The sequence below is a fragment of the Apteryx mantelli genome, chromosome 1 (genome assembly GCF_036417845.1).
Source record: "Apteryx mantelli isolate bAptMan1 chromosome 1, bAptMan1.hap1, whole genome shotgun sequence".
In the NCBI taxonomy this organism is placed as follows: Eukaryota; Metazoa; Chordata; class Aves; order Apterygiformes; family Apterygidae; genus Apteryx; species Apteryx mantelli.
The window spans coordinates 221,081,621-221,101,203 of NC_089978.1; the positions used below are offsets into that span (position 1 = coordinate 221,081,621).

The 19,583-nt window shown below is 47.1% G+C and overlaps 1 protein-coding gene across 4 annotated transcripts; it reads left to right on the forward strand.

The window, feature by feature from the left end:
- Window positions 1–3,732: 3,732 nt before the first annotated feature.
- Window positions 3,733–18,534, forward strand: TMEM209 (transmembrane protein 209). 4 transcript variants are annotated; one of them, XM_067317583.1, is made up of 15 exons: window positions 3,733–3,762; window positions 4,684–4,823; window positions 4,939–4,997; window positions 5,710–5,841; window positions 6,810–7,048; window positions 7,407–7,611; window positions 8,304–8,479; window positions 9,326–9,397; window positions 10,545–10,641; window positions 12,036–12,161; window positions 12,608–12,705; window positions 14,724–14,838; window positions 14,939–15,036; window positions 15,853–15,926; window positions 16,512–18,534. In XM_067317583.1, exons 2-15 carry the CDS (start codon window positions 4,687–4,689, stop codon window positions 16,564–16,566), a joined length of 1,683 nt encoding a protein of 560 aa, XP_067173684.1. In that variant the 5' UTR covers window positions 3,733–3,762; window positions 4,684–4,686; the 3' UTR covers window positions 16,567–18,534. The 4 variants fall into 4 exon arrangements, with proteins under 4 accessions (XP_067173684.1, XP_013804010.1, XP_013804009.2 ...); XM_013948556.2 differs by lacking the exon at window positions 3,733–3,762 and adding an exon at window positions 3,996–4,563; XM_013948555.2 differs by lacking the exons at window positions 3,733–3,762; window positions 15,853–15,926 and adding an exon at window positions 3,996–4,563.
- The last annotated feature ends 1,049 nt before the right edge of the window (window positions 18,535–19,583 follow it).

Sequence of the window (19,583 nt, forward strand, 5' to 3'; positions counted from 1 at the left end):
CATGCTGCATCCCACGTGGATTCAGAGGCTGCCGAGTTATCCTGCCAAACATGTTGGTGCCCAGAGTACACCAACAGGCTCTGATTGCCCTGACCAGCCTCATTTGGGGCCTCCACCCGCTGACACGGGAAACACATTTAAACTCAAAGCCTTGTGCTCTCTCCTAATCCCCACTGAAGGGCTTAGGGGATATGGTTGCAGGGGTGTTACAGAAGTCCACAGGGCTGTGACCTCCCTCTGTAGGCTGGCCATAATGTCCTGCAGGGTTTGGAGGTTAGCCTTGAACCGCAGGGTAAGTCCTGGGGGCAAGGTCCTGCGCAGGAGGAGAGTCAGGCTCCACAGTGCTCAACTCAGGGCTCAAAACAGCCTGAGCAAGTTAGGGAGCAGCAAGAACAGGGGCGCAGCACAGCCACAAGCCAGAAGTCAAAGGTGACAGCAGGGCAGGTAGGGTAGAGACCTCACCAACAAGCCGTGCGGTCCCACAGAACCCAAACAAGAGGAGCAGAGCAGGTCTGGTGACACTAACCAGGGACAGCCATGGTCCAGGTCACCAGGCAAGTCCGCAGTCACAAGGCAGGTCCAAAGTCAAGCCAGGAGGTCACGCTGGCAAGGCCAGGAGCTACGAGACCAGGTGTGCCATACACCCACCGTAGCTCGCGCAAAGGTCAAGGCTGAGGGCCTCAGCTTAAAAACAGCTCTTGGGCCAACGGGCGGCGGGTGCGTGGGTGGGGGACCCACATGAGGCTGGTCAGGGCAGTTAGTGCTCTCAGGGCCCAGGCGCATTAACGCAGGCAGGGTGGGGGACACCATGCACAACCCCGAGAGGACATAGTCTTATGCAGTGAATCATGAATAGACCATAATGACGCAGTAACAATGAAAGGCTGTAAACCTTGTAAATCTTGTAAAACCAAACTTTGTTCAACTTGTCCCGTTCCTTAAAATTGCCGCTCTTACCACTGTAAGTAGAGATAGCTTGCCTATGCGGTGATGAAGGAAGAGACACCCTCTGCTTGACCATTAGTCATTGCCATGCACGCAGAGCATGTCCAAGCCAGAGCCCACAGGCTGCGGCCCCACTTGTCCCCTGTCCTCTCGTATCGTGTGGCTCAAAATAAATTGTGGACAATTCGCCAGACCGCCAGGAAAGGGACTGTTCAAGGGGAGGGAGAGAGACGGGAAAGGGGAAAAGACCAACGCTGGGCTGAGCTTTCCTTGTGCCCCTGCTGCCCTGCTTGTCTCCTCTGCCCTCTCGGCAGTTCTGCATCTCCTCCTGCGCTCTCACATGGGCCCCCGGCATTTTCTGCACCTTCTTTTTTTGAACCCTATTTATAACCTTACAAAACTCATATTTACCTTTCGAATCGCTAGCCCTTTTGTCAGAAGATAATCTTTTCTCTTGGCTTTTTCGTCGAATCTGTTTCAGGAAAGACACGTCATACAGACATTGTTACTCGTACAGACATTGTTACTAAGAAGAACGTATAAATATTACTTTCTCGATAGCTAGTGCGATAACGTATAACGCTAATTCTTACAGCGCGAGCGAGCTGGTGACAGACGCAGTTGTGATGGCCTTGGGAAGCAAGGCTGACTAATCCCTACACAGCGATAGCACGGGGAGCAGGGCCAGATCCTGCACCCCTGCCCTGCCGCTGTGTCCCAGCGCGGACCAGAGGAAAACGCTGTTGCCTTGAGGGGGGCACTCACGTCGCCGGCACTTCTGCTGAGACTTTTAACAGGGCAATGCTCCTCAGAAATCCCGCTCTTTTTACACGGGGCACCTTTTTGGATAGAAATGTTTCTTTTCTCGCAATCTTGGGATAAACCCGTAGCACTGAAATGGCAAGGGGCTCCACCTGTAACTCATCTCCTGAATTATCAAAGTTAATCCCGTACGATTCCCCATAACACAATTCATCATGCATTGCTGGTGATCGAACTATTATTTTGGGTAAGTAACAGATTATTTACATGTCCCTAATCCACAAGGCACCTTAGGGATGCCCTGAGTAAGGAATGAGTAGGGATTTCCATATGTCGCTCGCTGTTTGTAGACATCACTAGCATCATTTTAGGATCAGGATCCTCATTTTTATCTCTCTGGAACATTCGCAGCTATACACCGATGTAGTAACACTGACCACAGTGGAGCTACTTATCGACAGACTTAAATTTTCAGCAGCAAAATTAGGAAATCAAGATCTTCAGCTTTCCAGAGGGGTCCCGGGATTTCACATGTCTGAGTCACGTAGCAGTTTCTAATGCACCACACACTCTATTGGATCACGTTGCATTTTAGGACACCAAGCACGTTGATTATTTTTAACTAGTTAAGACAGGATGGGGAAGGGTACTGGGAGAGGTATAACCAATCCCCTCTACCTCAAGATTAAGGACTCGCTGAAACCAATGGCGACACCAACCCCTGAGGTTATAATATTTATAAATAATAACAATAATGGTATAACAGTAACTTCTGAAGCTGTGAAATCTTTAAAGTTGGAGAGTTTTGTATATGGCCTGCAGTAAGGTTCTGCTAAGGGCCAGCAGGTGTCAGCACAAAACACAAAATAAAATAATATCTTACTCGAGCACAAACGCAGCAGACAAGACAGATAGTCAAAATGCCGATAAAGGAGTAAAGCAGGATTTTCCCCATGATCCCCCAAACGTCTTCCTCATCCTCATCGTACTCCCTGTCACCTGCTTCTTGACCGGCATCGGAGGGCAAGGGGTCGTTAGCCCAGAAAAACTGCCACAAATGGAGAAAAGGGAATCCCATGGAGGCCGGTGGCTTTGGAGGGGCCGCCAGCCCGGTCCCTCTGCGAGGCGGAGGGGCGAGGGGCGCGCAGGCTCGCGTCCGCCCCGTGCCTCGGCGACCCATAGTTGCAGCCACGGCTTTGGGAACCCACCGGCCCGGAAACACGAGAACCTGGGCCCAGAGCCACGGAAACGAGGGGCTCCGGGCTCCTCCCGGAGAAAAGCTGCCCTCCTCCGCATCCGGAAGGCCAGGGAGCCCTCAGGTCCCTGCGGGATGCGGTGTTGAGGGGATCGCGGGCAGGATTCAGCCCATCTCAGTCGGGGTGCGTGGGATTTGGGGTTTAGGCTTCTAATATTATCTGCATTTTAGGCTTTTCTTGCTTTCACCCGCATGCTTAGGAAATGAGGCAAAGTCAAGAAGGCTTCAGAGCAGCCAAAATTGTCCCTTGGCCTGCGCTTACAGAACCATCTGCTTTAATTTTGCCTCCTCCCTTTCTCCAGCCAACAGTGTTTTTATTACTATGCGCTTCCTCCGCTCAGCTTTGTGTGAAGGACTAACACATCTGATCAGCCTCTGCACTGGGGCAGCCTGAAAGAATTTGCCTGAATACTGTATTTGCCAGAACTGCAAGCAGAGCAGGGAAAAAATAAGGAATAATCTGCGCATTGCGGATAATCCCACAAACACGCTGCAGGGGCTCGGGGAGAGTGTGGCGGCCACACGCTGAGGCGACGCGGCGACGCGGCCGCCATGGCGGCGCCACCGCCTTCGCGCCCCGCGCGCCGCTTCCCGCCAAAATGGGGCGGGGCGCCCAACGGCCGCGGGGCGCCAACGGCGGCTGCGCGAGCGCCCGCGGCGTCCTCCCGGCGTCGCCGTGGCAACGGGCGTCCCCACGGCAACGAGCGTCCCCGCCCCCCCCTCGCGGAGCGGCCGTCGGTGACGTCACGTCCGCGCGCCGGGCCGTTCGCGCAGGCGCAGGCGTTGAGGAGGCGGCGGCGGTGAGGGCTGCTGCGGCGACGCGCGGGGGGCCGGGACCGGGTGGCGGCGGCGGCGGAGTGGGGGCGCCCCGGGCCTCCCCGAGCGTCTCCGGTGCCGCGGGGCGCGTCTGCGTTGGGGGGGCTGCGAGGGGAGCCGGGCCTGAGCGCGGGCGGCGGCTGCCGCCGTGTGTGTGTGTGTGGGGGGGGGGGGTCTGCGGGGCGGCCTGTGCGCGCCAGCGGGGTCTGTGTGGGGGCGGCCTGGTTTTGTTGGTGCGAAGTACCGTCAGTTCGGTTAAGGTGTTTGTCCCCGAAAGCACGTGGTTTGTGTTCGCCTTCAGCGCCGAAGTGCCTGAGAAGTTTTTAACCATGCGGCTAGGGAAGGCGTGGCAGTTCCTTGTGGTGATGAGAGGAGCGGAAAAAGCCGCAAGTTATTTCTGTTGGCGTGTGGCTTTTTGGGACGCAAAGGCGGGACGGTGTGCGGAGGGTATAGAGGTGTCCTGAGCCGCCAGAAGGAGACAGCGGTGCTGTCTGGAAGTGTCGTGGTACCTGCTGAACCGAGTGGGACCCCTCGGTAGGGAAAAAGCTGGGTTGTGCGAGCTCTTTGCTTGCTCTGGTTTCCTTGCTTGGAGAAGGCAGCGTTGCCTCGGCATTCCGAAGAATGCTATTTTTCAAAAGCGCGGTCAGAATCTGGCCCTCTCCTCTGCTCCCCAATGGAGAAAACGGACGCTGTTTCACTGTAAAGAGGTGACAGCGCTTACAGAGTTTATAAGAGAAGTGTTGTCTCTCTTTTTTTAAACACCACACATGAACCAGTAGCTAAAGGTGAAGTCCTTTTATATAATTTGTTTTTCATTATTTCTTTTTCTTAATTCTTGTACTGATGGAGAATCTTACTGTATAAAAATTCTCAGTTTTTGTCTTTCTGTCTGCTTCGTGTTACAGATAATGGCAGCAGAACAGATTTCAGCAGCTTCCCTCATCGACAGGACCATAAAGATGAGGAAAGAGGCTGAAGACCGGAAGGTGGTCTGGGCCTGGGGACTCCTGAATATCTCTGTTGCAGGGATGATATATACTGATATGTATGTTGATTGTTACATCTGACTCAAATAAGTAAAGCATCCTACTTTGTATATGCTTCAATATTTCCCAGAACCCAATTACTGTAAATTGATAACTTTTTGCTTTTCTTTTCAGGACTGGAAAACTTATAAGCTCGTATTACAACATCACATACTGGCCACTCTGGTATATCGGTGAGTTGTCACGGCATTTAAATTAGTTTGAGGGAGGAGGGAAGGGATTTTTTTTTTTTTTTTAATACCAAAACTTCATTTTCTTTTCCTTTATTCCTCTTGATACTGTTGGAATTTCATCATTTTAGTGACAGGTAAGAGGACATTAACGGCTGTCTTAAGTACGTCTCGTGAAAGGGTGTGAAGAACTGGTTTTATACCTTAGATCTGTTTAATGCGTGCAGTAAGGCTTCGGGGAATAGCTGAGATTATACTGCGGTGTTGTGTTGTAGGGTTGCATGCCATTCCCAAATAATCAAAGTTTGTTTCAAATGAGTAGCCTCAAAACTAGCTGTATCAAATACTGTTAGAGGATGAAAAGGAGGAAGAGTGAGAGTAAAATCAGGAGATGAGTGCCAGAAGGTTTGGCAGAAGACACTTGATAAATAGTGTGAAGCTTCATTGCAGTGGTTTGTATCCTGGCTGGAAAATACCTTACACTTTTACAAATGCATATTATAACCACATAAATTAATTTTAATATAGAAAGGAGATTTATCTCTAATGGTTCTTGCATAAAAAGGTGAAGAAGTCTTACATCTGTGCTCAGACTGGCAGTTATTGGTAGCACTAATAATAACCTATTTTTGATGAGTGTATAAACTTGTTTTTCCAAATAATTTACTATTACTCCTGCTGCCTAGCATGATAAAAACCTTTCTGTTTGTTCTAGAGCTTGCACTTGCATCCCTGTTCAGCCTGAATGCCTTATTTGATTTTTGGATGTATTTCAAATACACGATGGCACCGACTACCTTGGTCATGACTCGCAGACAGCAGATCCTTCTAGGGATGCAGAATGCAGGTGGGCGTTATAAATACCTGTGGCCTTTTTTTAAAGGTGGTATCTTCCTCAAGTCCGTGAATCTTTAGTGAAGTGAGTTCTCAGTTACCTCATCTGATGAGCAGTAAGATGAATTAACTGCAGCATATTAAAATTCAAAATATAAGTGATAAACTGATGAGTGTTTGAGGGGAGAACTAGAGAGGAAACAAACAATAAAAAAGGACAGGATAGGGGACCGTTAAAGGGCAGCGAGAGAGACTCAAACTTTGTGAAGCTGGACAAGGAATTTGTAACCTATCCATGGGACTGAGAACAAGGCAGAGGGAGCAGGTTTACATTTAAATTTGATATCCTACTAACATCACACTGGCTGAAGAGAGCCAAATTAAAAAGAGTCAGGCAGACCTTATTGTGCCGTCTGAAAACGACGGACTAGAGAGCAAGTCGCTCGGAAAGCTTTTGAATGTCTAAATGAAGCTGTAAAATATAGAAAAACTTGACAAAGTTCTGACAAATACAGCAATAGCAAAATGCTAGTGCAATGTATTACGTACTACTAGGCTGACTCTAGAAAAAGGGCAGCAGATGGCAGTAGGGTTATATCACCAGAGTTCAAGGGCGTAATGTCTGTATTTGCACAGCTAAATTAAGACACAGATGTGCTAACGATGCAGGAAGCAGTCAGGTAGAGCAGCTGACCAAAGAAGTTAAATAATTACCCCAGGCTGTGCAAGGTGCCTGGCAGCATTTAACCGAAATTTTCAATTGTAGAATCTATATTGAATTGTGATCACGTCTCGGTTTTCTGATTTTTATGTCAGTGGGGTTGGCTGCTGAATTCTGTAGACTAGAATAATCTTTTTAGCGTCATACAATTTCCTTAAGAGAGAGTTGCCTGTATGTATTTTGCTCTGTATTTAAAGCGAGGAGGAGAGTTCCGGGCTGCCGCGTCTACAGCGCTAATTGTGTTTTTCCGCTTATTGCAGCGATACAAATAACTCCACCGCATGAGCTGGCAGCGAAGAAAGTCCCTTCTTCTACGCCTTCTCCTACAATCCAGGGTCAAAGTGTGCTGAGTTACAGCCCGTCCCGCTCCCCCAGGGCCAGTCCAAAGTTTGCTTCTGGTTGTATCGCAGGGTACAGCCCTCAGCTGCAGGCTCTGTCAAGCAACAGCGCTTCTTACAGCAGTGCTTTAACCTATTCACCCAGCAGCAGCTACAGTAAGGTAAGGACCAAGACGGCTTCAAGGGGAACGGTTTGGATTTGCTTGTCGTGGCCTCGTGTTGTGCCGTGAGCTGTTGGAGGCGCACAGCAGGCAGCGGAGGGTCGTGTGTGTGCGCTTGCTCCGTTTGCAAAGCAGATGGAAATTCGTCTTGTCGGCGTTTCAGACCAAAGCAAAAATAAGAAACTAAAATGTAAATACAAAATAGCAAAAAACCCTCCCCAAAACCCGAGTATATTTTATAGCAGCAATCAGCAGAGCAATAAATTCATATGTTGAATCAGTTCATTTAGTTTGTAAAATCAAAATGGAACTCTTATTTTCGTCATGTGACACAACTGTTTGCTTTTGTTCCCCAAAGCTTTCCAGCCTCAGCCCTTCTCCTACTGGTTCACCATATCCCGCAAGCGTTGGACCAGTGGAAAGCAGCGGGCTGAGGTCTCGTTACCGCTCTTCACCAATTCTCTATAATTCCCGTATTGGTCAAGAAGACGAAATCACAGACCTCAAGTCACTGCAAAAGTACCTTCGAAGTGAAGAAGAGAAACAGCATAGACTTCAGTTGGGTAATTAAATAACCTTATTTGGCCTGAAAAGTTTGGCAAGGAGAGGGTGTCGGTTTTATTTGAGAGCTGCTTTTGTGGATGAGAAGAGTTGGAAAGGATTCCAGCAAGGACAGAGAGCTGCTGGCGTACTAGTAAATAGACCTAACTCGTACATATGGTAATCGTTTTTGAAATTGGTAAAGGTGGCTGCTGACCAGTTTAGTCTTCTACCAAGTAATTAAGACGTGAGGCAGAATTCGGTAATTTCTACACATCTCTGTGGCTCAGGAGCTTCAGAAAATTCTCCTCCATGGCCTTGTACTGGATAGAAATATGCTGCTGTCACTGGCCCAAGGAATGGGTCTTATGGAAATGTATACTGATAGTTTATATCTGTAGCATTTGTTGGCTGTAGTGGACTTGATAAGATGAAGGGCTTTATCACCTTGATGAGAGGGATGTCTTGTGGAGAAGGCGTTTCGGATAAAGGTGGTGAATTACCTGCAGGCAGTTTTTCTCCTGGGTAGGGACGGTGCCTTAGTAACGTAAAGATGAAATCAGTGTTTATGCAGACGGACGTCGGTGTGTGCAGTCGTGATAATTCGTGAGCACGTCTCTCCTGTCAAAACCTTATTATACGGAGCTGTTGCCTGTGCTGTTGCTTCTGTGATTACTTGGCGATAATTGTACACGACTGTTTAATGTCGTTTCAGGAAGTTCAGATTCCAGCTCTCCTTCCAGCAGCCCGACTTTTTGGAACTACAGCCGTTCCCTAGTAGAGCAAGCGCAGGTGCTGAGAAAGTTCCAGTATCAGCTGGCTTGCAGGTCCCAAGCTCCGTCAGCGCACAAGGACGAAGCTCATCTGAGCTCTCCGCAGGCTGCCGAAGAAGTAAGTTCAGCACCAAAGGAGCTGAGAGGGAAGAACAGGGCTCTAAAACGTGCAGCTCCATCCAAAGGTTTGGACGTGAGCTCCATCAACGATGTTAGAAAGGGAAATCCCATAGCGTTTAACCATCCTCGTACAGCTTGTAAGACTCTTTGGCACTGCAGGTGTGCGTTTCACATTCTGAATTGTCATCGGAAAATGATTTCTGCCTTGGAGAGCAGGATACCTGTATTTAGGTAGAAAAGTGGTTTAATATTACTCTATAATCTGAGAATAGACAGACTTTATGAGTTAAACTCAAGAATGGCAGTTGCGGATCTTCTTTTACTATTTTGTACTCTGGGTAAAATAAACTTGGGACATAAAAATTGCCAGGAAAGTGACCTGTACTTAACATAGTCAAATAGTTGAAGGTATGTAAAACATATTCTCCTTTGCACTTGTGTCTGGAATAAGTCTGATTCAAAGGAATATCATAAATGAACCTTTAATTAAATTTGGTCCATTTTCTTTATTTCATACGTTAACCTAATGAAGCTTCTTATTCAAGTACCTCTTTAATCTATCCTACAACCTGGACCAATTTTATCCTAATGGAGCAGGGAGCTCAAAACTGTGAATTTGGACTCATGCAAGATTTGGTGTGCTGTGAAAAGGGAGTAGGAGTGTAGTACTTAGTTAAGCTGCTGTAGAATTCACATGATAGAGCCAGTAGATGTATGAGAGCTCTGGAACAAATGTAATTTGAATTATATGCTGTGGTTGGGATCAGAAAACGTCTTAGGCCTTAAAAATGCTTTTGGTATTCTGTTAAGTTGCTGTATGTAGATAATAATGTTCTTTCCGTAGGTTTGGGCAAGGGTGATTGTGAATCGACGACAGCTTGATCACATGGATTCCTGGACCGCTAGGTTCAGAAGCGTAAGTCCTGTCCCAATAGACTGCCCGTTCTTGTTGTTAGAATAGGTACAGCAGAATGAAAAAGTACCTTAATACCCCATGTACGCCTAAGGAGGTGAAAAGAATTGCATATTTGAGTCTATGGGGGATTAAGGTGGGCTCGGACATGGAGATTAAAACAGCATGCTTGTAATAAAGAAGTATTAAGACACATTTTCAACCTAAACTTGCTGACCTAGGTGTTGTGTATTCTGAAAACTTTACAGTTGTAAAGTTCACCCACCTTTGAATGAAGACAAACGCATCTTAACACACAGTGGATGCGATAAGACTTGTTTTTTCTTTCTACAACCCAAATCTCTGAATTGTTTTTTCTCCTGTATTTCAAACTCATTCTCGTGGGCTCAAGTAGAGCGGGGAAGACGCCAGCCCCTTGGCTTTTTCCGACAGTTTTGAGGAGCGTAATAAAAAAACAAAAAGAAAATTTTGGTCTTAGGAGCGGGAATCGCTATAGCAAAGGAAATATAATCGCATGCTATGGCAAAATAATTTGTAAGTCTAACTTTGAATTGCCCCTTCAGTCATAGCAACTGTCGTGTATGTAGTTGTTGTTGTTCTTTTGGGTTTTTTTTAAGTAGTGGGATGAGTGAAAAGTAATGAGATCTGGGATTATGACTGTTCTGTACCAGATTCCTAAGCATCTGTTCATAAACCTGCAGGCAGCTTGGCTTCAGTTCCCAAATCCTGTCACGTCCAAGTATCACATATTGTGTTTATCAGACCCTTGATTTCCTGAAACAGATTTGAGAGGGAGCGGACCCATGAAAATTCAGATTATCTTTATGGATGATGTGCGGTGCTTCAGAAAATGCCCCTTTTCTCACTGTTCAGAAAAGCTTTATCACTACTTTCTGGAGATTTGTTTTCCCAAATCCTTTATATTGAACTTTTGGCATTTTGGAAGGTATTAAAGAGTCATTAAACCCTATCTAAATTGATATTCTAATTTAATTACTTTTCCTCCTTGATTGGCTTCAAAGTTTCTGTTGTTAAACTCCTTTGTGATTGTAACAGTGATGAAGATGATGGCTAGGGTATAAACTAACATTTTTTTTTCCACATCCTTGTTGCTTCTAACCTTTTAAATTTTTGCATTTCTCTTTCCTAGTGGATTAATGAGACTATTTTAGTGCCACTTGTACAAGAAATTGAGTCTGTGAGCACTCAGCTGAGAAGAATGGGGTACCCAGAAATGCAGATTGGAGGTAGGACGCTCGAGTAACTGGGGGGGTTCCCTGCGGGGGTTGGTGGAGGGCCGCCCCGTAGCAGGGCGCTGGACAGGTACTATAGAAAACAAGTCCGCTAAGGATTGCTTATGTTCCATTTCCTCTCTGTAGGGGTGTGATCTTTGTCTCATGTAATGCGTTTTATTAAACTGGAAGGGTTCTCCGTAAGATTTCTGGAAATATCGATGAAGGCATGCTGATGCTCATGGAGTATAAAATTCTTAAGCCTCTTGTTTTCTCTGAATTTATTCCTGGAGAGTCGAAGGCTCAGATTAGCATCCGTATTATATCTTAAACTGTCAGAAAACTATTACACATTGCAAGGGTAGCTGCCTATCAGCTCTCACTGTCTACATTAGCGTATGCCTTTCCAAACTCTTCCTTAAAATCAGCTACTTCCCGAAAAACCCATTGCTGTTACTTCCTTGAATTGTTACCCACTGGCTTGTCTCAAAGCAGTCAGGCCACAAAAGGTTTTATGAAAACTTAGATGTGATGCACTGTCTGCAAATACTGTTAAGAACTGAGAAGTCTTATTGAGACTGGAATAATACTAAATCCACAGACCTGGGAAGCTTGGTTATTTTTTAACCTAGAATAAGTCTGTTATGTCAGCTAGGCTATTAATCATTTACATTTAAGATCATTTGTAGTAGATGTAGCACTAGTTGGGGTTGGGGAGGACAGTCTCAGGGGGATTTGAGAGAGCTACGAGCATTAGAAGAAATGATCTTTTTGTTGGGGGGCGGTTGTTTTTTGCTGTTTTTTTTTTTTCCTTAAACATTCCGATGAGCTGCAATTCTAGCTACAATTTCACGGTACAGCTCTGAAGGAGCTACTTCCACTGTCGTATCCCACGTATATCCCCCTTAACCAAGAGCAGGATATGATATGCCGCATTTAAACAAAACCTACTGTTTTTTGGCCTGTTTGTAGTCTCCCTCAAGACCTGCATCTGTTGTGATGCCTGTGAAAAACTGATCGGTTACTGGCCTCACCTCCACCTAGCTGCTCTCCTGCTGCTCTTTAAAACGCACGTTAGTTCTTCCCTTTTTCCCACTATATATTTTCACGCTATTTTCTTACGGAATGCAAGCCCTTCAGACAAGGGGCTGCCGTCTTTGGCGACTGCACAGCGCTGCGTAGCGTTTATACCCTGCGGGGTAAGGGAGACGGCTTAGTACTTCGGTGGGATTGGAAAGGAGCGTTTGGGGTAGTGCGTAAGATGTTAACTTTGTCTAGGACCGTAGTAAATAGTGAGACGAAAAAGCCAGTTCCTCTTTGTAACGGTGCATTTGTTAACGCCTTGGAAGGGAGACTGTTCAAAGTTCTGTCGTGGGCGCAGATGACGTGCTGGCTCTTCTTGCATGCAGAAGCCAGCATCAGCAGTCTGAAACAGGCAGCGCTTGTTAAAGCTCCGCTCATTCCGACTCTGAACGCTATAGTGCAGTATTTGGATATTACGCCGAACCAAGAGTATTTGGTTGAAAGGATCAAAGGTACGTGGTCGCCATCCTGGCTTTAAAACGTTTCCGTTAGCTGGGTCAAAGTGTCGGTGGTGTCAGATACCCCGTCAGTTAAGATGGTCGAGCTACAGTCACAGCAGGGAGGAGAGCTGCTTTTCAAGCAGCGGAGATGGTTTTTCCGACTTTCTCTTTTCATAGCAACGTGATGATGTGGGACTTGGAATGTTTTTGGAAGTTTTATTTCTCATTTCGCTCAGTTTGGGGCATGAAGTGTCGTATTTAACCCCTTCATTAATTGCAAATAAAAATTACCTTGTAAACTCAACTCCCCTAAATGCATATCTTTACAAGTACTTCATTAGTTGAATTCTTCCTATTTTGTGCCCTGGAAAGACGTATGATGTTCTCGAAGCTAGCGTCAAATACGTCTTTCTTGCACCTTCAGCCCCCAGTAGCTGAATAAATCTTGTTGTTTTCAGAGCTCTCTCAGGGAGGATGCATGAGCTCGTTCCGATGGAACAGAGGAGGAGATTTCAAAGGCCGCAAGTGGGACGCTGACTTGCCCACTGACTGCGCGGTAAGTTTTCAAAGGTGGCTTGGTGTAACTTCCCAAAGTGGGGTCTTCCAGCGTAGATTTTGCGGGTGGCAGCAAAAAAGTCTTTTGAGGAACACGGTCAAAATCCTGTTTGCCTCGCTTATCCTGATGAATCCCGTTGTCAGTGAAATTATGCGAGGAATAATGCAAACGGGATTGGACATTGTGCAGATCACAAAAATGCAATTGCAGGTCTCAGTCTTAGGCCAGCCTCTTATTTAGACTCATCTGAGGTGTCGGTCAGGTAACTGTGTGGGGAGCAGCCTGACGGGGATCTTGTCAGAGCAATTTTCTTACCATATTAAAAAAAAAGTCTGCTTTAACCAAACCTCATAATTTCTAACGCAAGAAGAACCTTCCACCTTCTTCTAATTTTCCTTTGCTGCAATGGCTAGAGGAGAACAAACACGGACTGAGCGGCATGTCTGATGTCTATTTAATTGAGTAATGTTTCTTGAGAAACCTGCAGGTGTTGCGTTATCTTCCCTGAGAACAGACTTGTAGTTGTGCTTAGCCAATTAATGCGGAAGGGCAGGAGAAAAGCACTTCAGTGTACACAGCGACTTGAAAGTTCAACTGAAATAATTAAAAGAAAGGCCACAAGATAATCCAGGGAGTGGAAAACAAGCTTTACAGTGTGACTCCACAGTTGCGCTCTGTATTTGAAAGGAGAGTTTGGGTGGTTTTTTTCACTATATAGATACTCAGTTACTGGGGAGAAGAAGAAACGGGAGATCCGTATGTAAGAGCTTTACAACTTTGCTGACAAAGATGTGCCAAGATTGAATTGCTGGAAGCTAAAGCTGAACAAAATCTGTCTTGAAATAGGATTTGATCTTCTAGTTGTGAAGATGACTAAATATTTGGGACTGACTGGCTGGGAAGCAGCTCTGCCTATCTTGATAAACAGCAAGCTGAGCAGCTTGAAAGTGTTAAAAATCGTAACACGGAACATCACACCCTGAATTCATTGTCTTTTACCAAAACCAACTAGGAGAGGTAGTATTGGACAACGTATTAAACTTCTAAAGATTCGGGGAAAGAAATTCTGCTATAACAGATGAAATCAATATAAACACTTGTCTCGAAGCTTTGGCATTAACTTACTCAAGACAATAAGTGCAAAATGAAGAGTTTTTCACAGTAATGTTAGTCTCATTACATGCCATATAAAGCAATGCTTTCCACCAGACCTCTCGAGGCTTTGGGCATTTAGCCCATAGAAATTCTTTTGTTTTGTCTGCAAAACAAATCGTGTTTTATACCTTGAACGCACGAGGTGTCATATTACAGAGTAATTTGGTCACGTTGCACCCAAGGAATGCTGAGAACTCTACTGTAAGGGTTAAAGCGTACAACATGCAGGGCTGCGATTTTCTCGCTGCTAGGTAAGAAGATACTTGTTCTAGGACTTTCTTCCAAAATCTTGGCCTAGCTGGGAAGATTCATGGGCGGCTCAAGTTTTTTCAGTGGTTTTGTTTTGCTGTTTTTGACGAGAGAGGAGAAACTTGCTAGATAGGTGCAGTGTCTGGAAAAGTTATAATTGGATCGGATCCGCCCTTCTAAGCCAAATCTTTGCAGCTGGTATAGAAACCACCATTAAATCGGATAGCTTGTAGTTTATGTCCTAGATATGCTATTAAGATCGGTGACTTTGCCGCATTCTGTAAGATGTGAAGATAAAGTTACTTGTATGTCAGGAGCTCAGTTCACCCCCAGCACCATTTTATCATGTTGCGACTGAAACTTTCATTTACAGGAAAAATAAACTTGCCTGGGACCACTGAATTCAGCGCTTTAAGTATTAAGCTGCCTTGGGCTTCTTTGAAATTGAAACGTAGTGGTATTAAGTCTATGTCGCAACACTAGACTCTCAAATACTCTAATGTCTGAGATTGTGGAAAGAAAGCTGCTGTGTTGTAGCACTTTGTTCCTCAGTCTTTTTAATGATATTTAAGGATATAATGATATTAAAGTGAGATTTGTTTTTGTTTGCACAGATCCTCATGCACATATTCTGCACTTACCTCGACTCCAGACTGCCACCTAGCCCCAAATACCCTGATGGCAAAACCTTCACTTCCCAACACTTCATTCAAACACCAGATAAACCAGGTACTGGCATTCTTGCACCGCTTGTTTAGCTGCTGTTTACCGCTTGCATCGCATCAGCCCTCTGAAAACCCCTGTTTTCTTTTCAAACTTGCATTCACAGACATTACAAATGAAAACGTGTTTTGCATCTACCAAAGCAACATCAATCCACCTCACTACGAGCTGATCTACCACCGCCATGTCTACAATCTGCCCCAGGTATGATCGGGTTAGGGGTTTTTTGCTGTCAAGAAATCTTGAGCAGACCTGATTTGGGTTTTTTTCGGGGGAACTAGCCACATCTGTTGAATTTTATATGTAGGCTGGCTCAGTGCAGAAAGCAAGTGTTACCTTGATCTTCGACCGTTGTGTGGTATTTAGTCTGCTGCTAAATAATAGCTTCAGTGCCTAACTTAGGTACATCAGTACCCAGGCAGCAGCTTCCTCTTGTTGTTTGTTTTCTGATGATTTATTCTAAAATCCTGATTTATATAAGCTCTGGTGCGTGTTGTTATTCCTCAATGCCAACAAGCCTGATGCTTGTCTGTAGGATTTCTTGGAGGGAAACGCCTAGTCTCAGTATCAAAATACTAGACTTTTCCTGCGCATTTTAATTTTATATTGAGCCCCGGTTGTGACTCGATCTCTGATTTCAGAAAAGCCCTTTAAAAAAGCTTTTAAAAGTATTTGAGGGTGATAATCCATCCGAAAAACAAGTTTGGTCTTTTTCTGATGTTTGCCTGATTGAAAGGTAAGTATTGAGGCAAAAAAAACCCAGCAGTCTGAGGTGTAAAACCATTTCATGGTGTCTCTATTATAGTTTTTTCTCAACTCAGATTATTTAACAGGCCAGCACGGCGCACGCTGCAGCGTATATATATATCTTGCAAAAAGTTTTGAAGGAAAAATTGCGCTGCTCTACCTAAGATAAGGACAGGACGTGACAGTAGTTTTAAATAAGATATTCTAAGATACTGGTATGATTGCTTGTCCATGATTTCATTTCCAAGTTCTTTTCTCTTCCTATGGATTCAGGGCAGAAACAACATGTTCCATACATTGCTTATGTTTCTGTACATCATAAAGACAAAAGAATCCGGGATGCTGGGGTAAGTGTCGGACGTTACGTATCGCTGCGCCGCGCGGGAGGTCTGAGCAGGAGCTTTCTGTTTCGAAATACCGTAACTGAAGTTGCTATAACAGGACGATACTGATGGCGTTAAAATCATCTCATTTTAAATAATGGCAGCCTTTTTACCAAATCGTGTGAGTTTTGTGTGCGTGAGCGCACGGGAAATGTTTTGTGCTTTTCTTTGGTCTTGTGCTGATTGAAAAATCTCGTGGAGTCCGTGCTGCGGAGTAGCGACCTTGGCCAGACAACCAGCCCGCCGCCGCCTTGCTAAAAGTACCGTGCTGTTTATAAACAGGGGACAGATACTGCCACTGCGCTGTAATCTCTTGTTTTCGGCATAACAAGAGGAGTTTGGAGCGCGCACTGAAAGCTGCGCTGCCGTAAAAGCAATGCTGGGACTTTTTTGCTCTGAAAGAGCTATACTTAATTCGAGGTGAAACACAACACCTGCATAAACGTTAAAATGCTCGTGTGGAATTGGCAGTTTTTCTTATAATGAAGATTTGTTTAAACAGGAGCTTTAACTAACTTGTGTTTTGTCATTATAATGTCATTTTTGCAGGCGTGTAAATCTTGGCATATCAGGAGTCAATGTTTTATGGATTTTTGGAGAGTAACGTCTCTAGCAGAACCCCAGCTCAGCAGAAGACTGATCCTGCTTCTCCGATGAGACGACCCGAGCAGCGTCATTACACTTGTTGCCTTAAACGTGGACTGTGAAACGGGATAATTTAAACTCTGCTTTATGGACAGAGGGGAAACGTTTGTAATTCCTGCACAGTTTTGGGGAGGACGCTCTTTTAAAACGTCCCACTGGTTTTTCACTGTTGAAATGCATCTAAATAGGAACTCCAAGCAGGTCTTCTCCCGGCTCCTCACCTTACCGCGTCCGATTTAAAACCCCCTCGCCGCTCCTGTTGCGGTCGCCCTTCGATGCCATCACCAAAGAGCTTAACCGGCCGCAGGGCTCGACTGCGAACCTGCGCTTCCCGCATCCGAGGGTGAAACGCAACAGCGCAGCTGGGACGGCTCGCGCGCGGTTGTACGCAGCCACTCGCTAGCGAGAGGTCCCTTGAGAAGAGAGTTACCGCAGCGGGGCCGGCCGCGAGATTCACAAGATCCAAGGAATTCCAGACGGGCATAACAGGCGCCGGGTTAGCAAGTTCGCGCTGATTTGGCTTAATTTAATTACATGCGGTCAGAAAGGCTGTTATCTTTTATCCCTGCCCGCTGGAGTAATTGGATTTCGTGACCTCGCCGGATGGTTCAGGTGTCTCCACTGCAAATAGAAGGGAAAGAGAAAACTGCGTTTGACTTGCTGGTTTCAGTAGATGTTTATAAGATAGATAAATTTGGGGGTTTTTTGTTTTTTTGTTTTTTTTAAAAAAGCAACCATACCATTCAAACGTGACTGTCTTAGGAGTTACAAAACGTCGCGGGTTAATTGCGTACAACTGCAGTGTTACCCTGCCTTTGCTTTTTAATTTTATTTTTTTAAATTTATTTATTTGATCTCTCACATCAGCTTTTTGGCTAGCGACCTCGTATTTCCAGGGCCTTGCAGCCTGGCAGGTGCCTTCGGTATCCCAGGGTGGATACGCCTGCGTGGGGTCATCCCAGGAACCTCAGGAACATCCCTAATTTCCTGTTGCCTCACCGAAGCATGACCAGAAATGGCTTTATTTCTGCGGGCAAGCAGATGCCGCCTGGCCAGAGCCCAGTTTCTGAGCCTCTGCCTTCTTAGGCTCTGCCTCCTGGAGAGGTAGGGATTATTTTTTAGGAAGAGTCAAATCCTGGGAGCACGGGGCGCTTCACGGCGCAGCGACAGTCTCCTTAATAAAAGCTCAGGCGACAGTGCAATGTCCCTGTTCCTGGATAACCCCACGCAAGTGTTTAACCACAACCGTGCAGGTGGTTGCTCTGCTTCCGGGGAATTATTTTGGGGGAAAAACACTCGCATTTGTTCAGAGGATGGGCCTTGAATATTTGCTGAGAAGCTTTTTAAGGGGAAGGGGAGAATCCATTGCAAATTCAGGCAATTGCGAAGGTTTTAAAGTGTATGTAGCTAATTTTTTTTTTTAAACAGAGGGGTAAAACTTAATAAATCCGGAGACGCTGAGGACTCGCGTATACGTGAGCGTAAGGTGAGGCTGCCGGCTCGGTTTCCCTCAGGGATTCCCAGCGAACGAAAAAGCGAACCTTTTGGGGTCGCTGCAAGCTGCCAAAAAATACCTGCACATCCAGAACTTGAAAACTCCGCTGGTTCCTTAGTGGTGCCACGTGCAGTAGCTTTGTTACGACGAGATATTTTTGTACTGTATTTTTGTACCGAATTCTGTTTTGCCTGGCCAAGGCACGTGCTGACGGGAGGGAGAAACCGAGATTCTCACTCTGCTCAAAACTGGTGCTGTCAGGTTTGTTTTGTTTTTTTTTAATCTCCGGTGGGTCGCGATGTTTTGACATGAGCCGAATGTATATAAATGTATAAAAGAAATGAATGTTCTGGGAGATGGCGTCTCCCCGGGGAGGCGGCTGTTACAAAATAGCTTGTTTTGTCCCTGTATTAAATGGGTTTGTCTTAGCGAGGAGGCGTTTGGGTCGTTCCTGCGCGGGCGGCTGGGCTCCTGCCAAAGGAATCGGCTGGAAAAAGACAGGAGCCGCTGGTTTGGTGCGTCCGGGGGGTTTCATCCTCGCGAGCGGGGAAAGGTCCGTGCGTGCGGTAACGCCCTGCGGCTCGGCCCTCGCTGCTGCTGCTGCTGGAGGCGGCGGGGCTGCGTGAGCTGCTGGGACACTGGGGCTCCCCGTGCACCCCAAAATGGTGTCCACAGGGGTCCCTGTGCGCCCTGCACCCCCAAACACCCTGTACGCTGCTCCCCCTGTGCCCCGGCACTGTGTGCACACGGGTCCCCCTGCACCCCGGATCCCCCTGCACCCCCAAACACCCTGCATACTGCACCCCCTGCACCCCAGCACCGTGTCCACACGGGTCCCCCTGCACCCCCAAACACCCCACACACTGCTCCCCCGGTGCCCTGGCACTGTGTGCACACGGGTCCCCCTGGGCCCCGGATCCCCCTGCACCCCCAAACACCCTGCACACCACTCCCCCCTGCACCCCAGCACTGTGTGCACACGGGTCCCCCTGGGCCCCGGATCCCCCTGCACCCCCAAACACCCCGCACACCACTCCCCCCTGCACCCCAGCACTGTGTGCACACGGGTCCCCCTGCACCCCCAAACACCCTGCACGCTGCTCCCCCTGCACCCCGGCACCGTGTCCACACGGGTCCCCCTGCGCCCTGGATCCCCCTGCACCCCGATATACCGTGCACACTGCTCCCCATGCACCCCGGCCCCCCCATGTACCTCGCTATATGGCATACCCAAGCCCCTGTGCACCCCGGTTTGCCGTGCACCCCGATGCACTGTGCACCTCGATGCACCAAGCGCTCCTGGTTCCTTTGCCCCCCACCACCCGGCGCACCCCAACACGCTGTTCCCTGGGTCCCCGGTACCCCGGATCGCTGCGCACCCCGCGGCTCGGTGCATTGCAACCCACCGCCGCCCCCCCGGGACAGGGCGCAGGCGGCTCCCCGCGCTCCGCTCCGCTCCCGGCCCTGCCCGGCGGGGCGGG

What these genes read in the sequence shown, in the direction of transcription:
- TMEM209 (XM_067317583.1), top strand. Translation starts at nt 4,687, where the DNA reads ATGGCAGCAGAACAGATTTCAGCAGCTTCCCTCATCGACAGGACCATA. An exon ending in CTGGCCACTCTGGTATATCG is followed by an intron (nt 4,998 to 5,709) that starts GTGAGTTGTCAC and finishes TGTTTGTTCTAG; the next exon opens with AGCTTGCACTTGCATCCCTG. An exon ending in GGACCGCTAGGTTCAGAAGC is followed by an intron (nt 9,398 to 10,544) that starts GTAAGTCCTGTC and finishes TCTCTTTCCTAG; the next exon opens with TGGATTAATGAGACTATTTT.